Here is a 1459-nt window from a genome sequence, read left to right as displayed (position 1 = left end):
AGAAATTACCCTCTATGGACCGCGATTTTTTAAGAATTTACGTTATGCGGATGATTATTCTTTCGCGAGCTTCTGTGGTGAGTCCCATAATCTAGAGTATTGGCAAAGTCTTATGTATATCGCAGAAAGCATACAAGTCGCAACGAGACGGATCTGTTTAGTTAACATAGATGGCAGTAAATTGAAATGTAACATTTTCTTTAAATTTATGTAATCAGTTTTATATATATACAGTTTTCTAACGGGAACAACCTGCCAGGGCATAGAAACTTCAGATTTCGAAATTGGCTATAGACCTGTCATATATGACATATACTCGTATGTCTGTCCTTCTCGCACTTACGTATTATCCTATAGTCTAAGAAAAATTGTTCATGAATGAGCCGAATAATGCCTTGGATATTAAAGTTTTTTAGAGTCTTCAAAGCACTTACCTGGTCCATATTGTATTGCTATTAGTGGGTTGTTGCATGACTGATAATTGAAATGCAAATAAACAGGTTACATGTACCATAAGTGCAACCACCAAAAATATTAGAGGATAGTACATGCTCCTTAAATAAAAAAATATTAGTAATTTAATTGATTGAAATGCGGTATATTCACCGTTGCAGTTGGCGATAAAGTGCCCAATACATGCCAGCTATGATAAACATTAAAAAATATAGGCTTCCAGGCAAAGATGGTCTTAAAGTTGCAGCAAAGTAAATCACAATTAGAGAAAAAAAAGGTGCTGTGGAACAAAAAATTATATAAACGGTTAAATACTTTAGATTGTTTAATCTCACATGTTTTTAAAACAGATTGAATATAAACAAGGATTAACTGCCGATTGATCTCAGAAACTTTCAAAGCACCTTTAAGCTCTTGACTTTCTTTATTGAGATCATAGTTGTCATCAAGGAACAGTTTCTTTTGCCTATTGTAGTAAATTTTAGAATAAATTAAATAGACAATTGTTTCCAAAAGAATAAAAACATCAGGAAGTATCCAGTGCGCAATAGAACTAAAACTAAAATAAACGGTTAACTTTTATATAGGATTGATTTTAATGTTACCTCAGTCCTTTAAAATATAAGAACCCAATTCGTCGTAAAACAAACGTAATTGACCTTTTATAGCTCAAGTCAATAAAAAATAGATTTATCAAGTTAATTAAGAGGTGTCCAATAAGGCAAAGCGTACCTATAGCACAAAGAAATATAAGAAAGACGTTCAAAATCGATTTTTGCTTCAAACTTTTAGGTTGCAAAATCCAAGGTAATACAAAGAACAAAATAAGATACAAATAAGATATTCCAACCGGTCGCACCAATGACACTGCAAAATAAATAATAGTATCCATCATTTTGAATAATTTAAATCAATAAAAGGCTTACCTATTATTAATGTAAATGGCAATATTAGGCGGACTAAAATAAATAGCATCGTATCAGCCATATTTGTACAACTTATAAAG

General features: G+C 31.7%; 1 protein-coding gene across 1 annotated transcript; it reads right to left on the bottom strand.

Moving 5' to 3' along the window:
- Positions 1 to 217: 217 nt before the first annotated feature.
- LOC108031665 (piezo-type mechanosensitive ion channel component) lies at positions 218 to 1459 on the bottom strand. Its single transcript, XM_050888930.1, has 6 exons — positions 1380 to 1459; positions 1059 to 1320; positions 789 to 1012; positions 607 to 733; positions 435 to 554; positions 218 to 358 (listed from the first exon to the last, which is right to left on the bottom strand). The coding sequence occupies exons 1-6, from the start codon at positions 1438 to 1440 to the stop codon at positions 352 to 354; spliced, it is 801 nt and encodes a 266-aa protein (XP_050744887.1). The 5' UTR covers positions 1441 to 1459; the 3' UTR covers positions 218 to 351.

The sequence above is a fragment of the Drosophila biarmipes genome, chromosome 3R (assembly GCF_025231255.1).
Source record: "Drosophila biarmipes strain raj3 chromosome 3R, RU_DBia_V1.1, whole genome shotgun sequence".
NCBI classification, from domain to species: Eukaryota; Metazoa; Arthropoda; class Insecta; order Diptera; family Drosophilidae; genus Drosophila; species Drosophila biarmipes.
The sequence above is the reverse complement of the archived record's forward strand: the minus strand, read 5'-3'. Positions and strand labels throughout refer to the sequence as shown.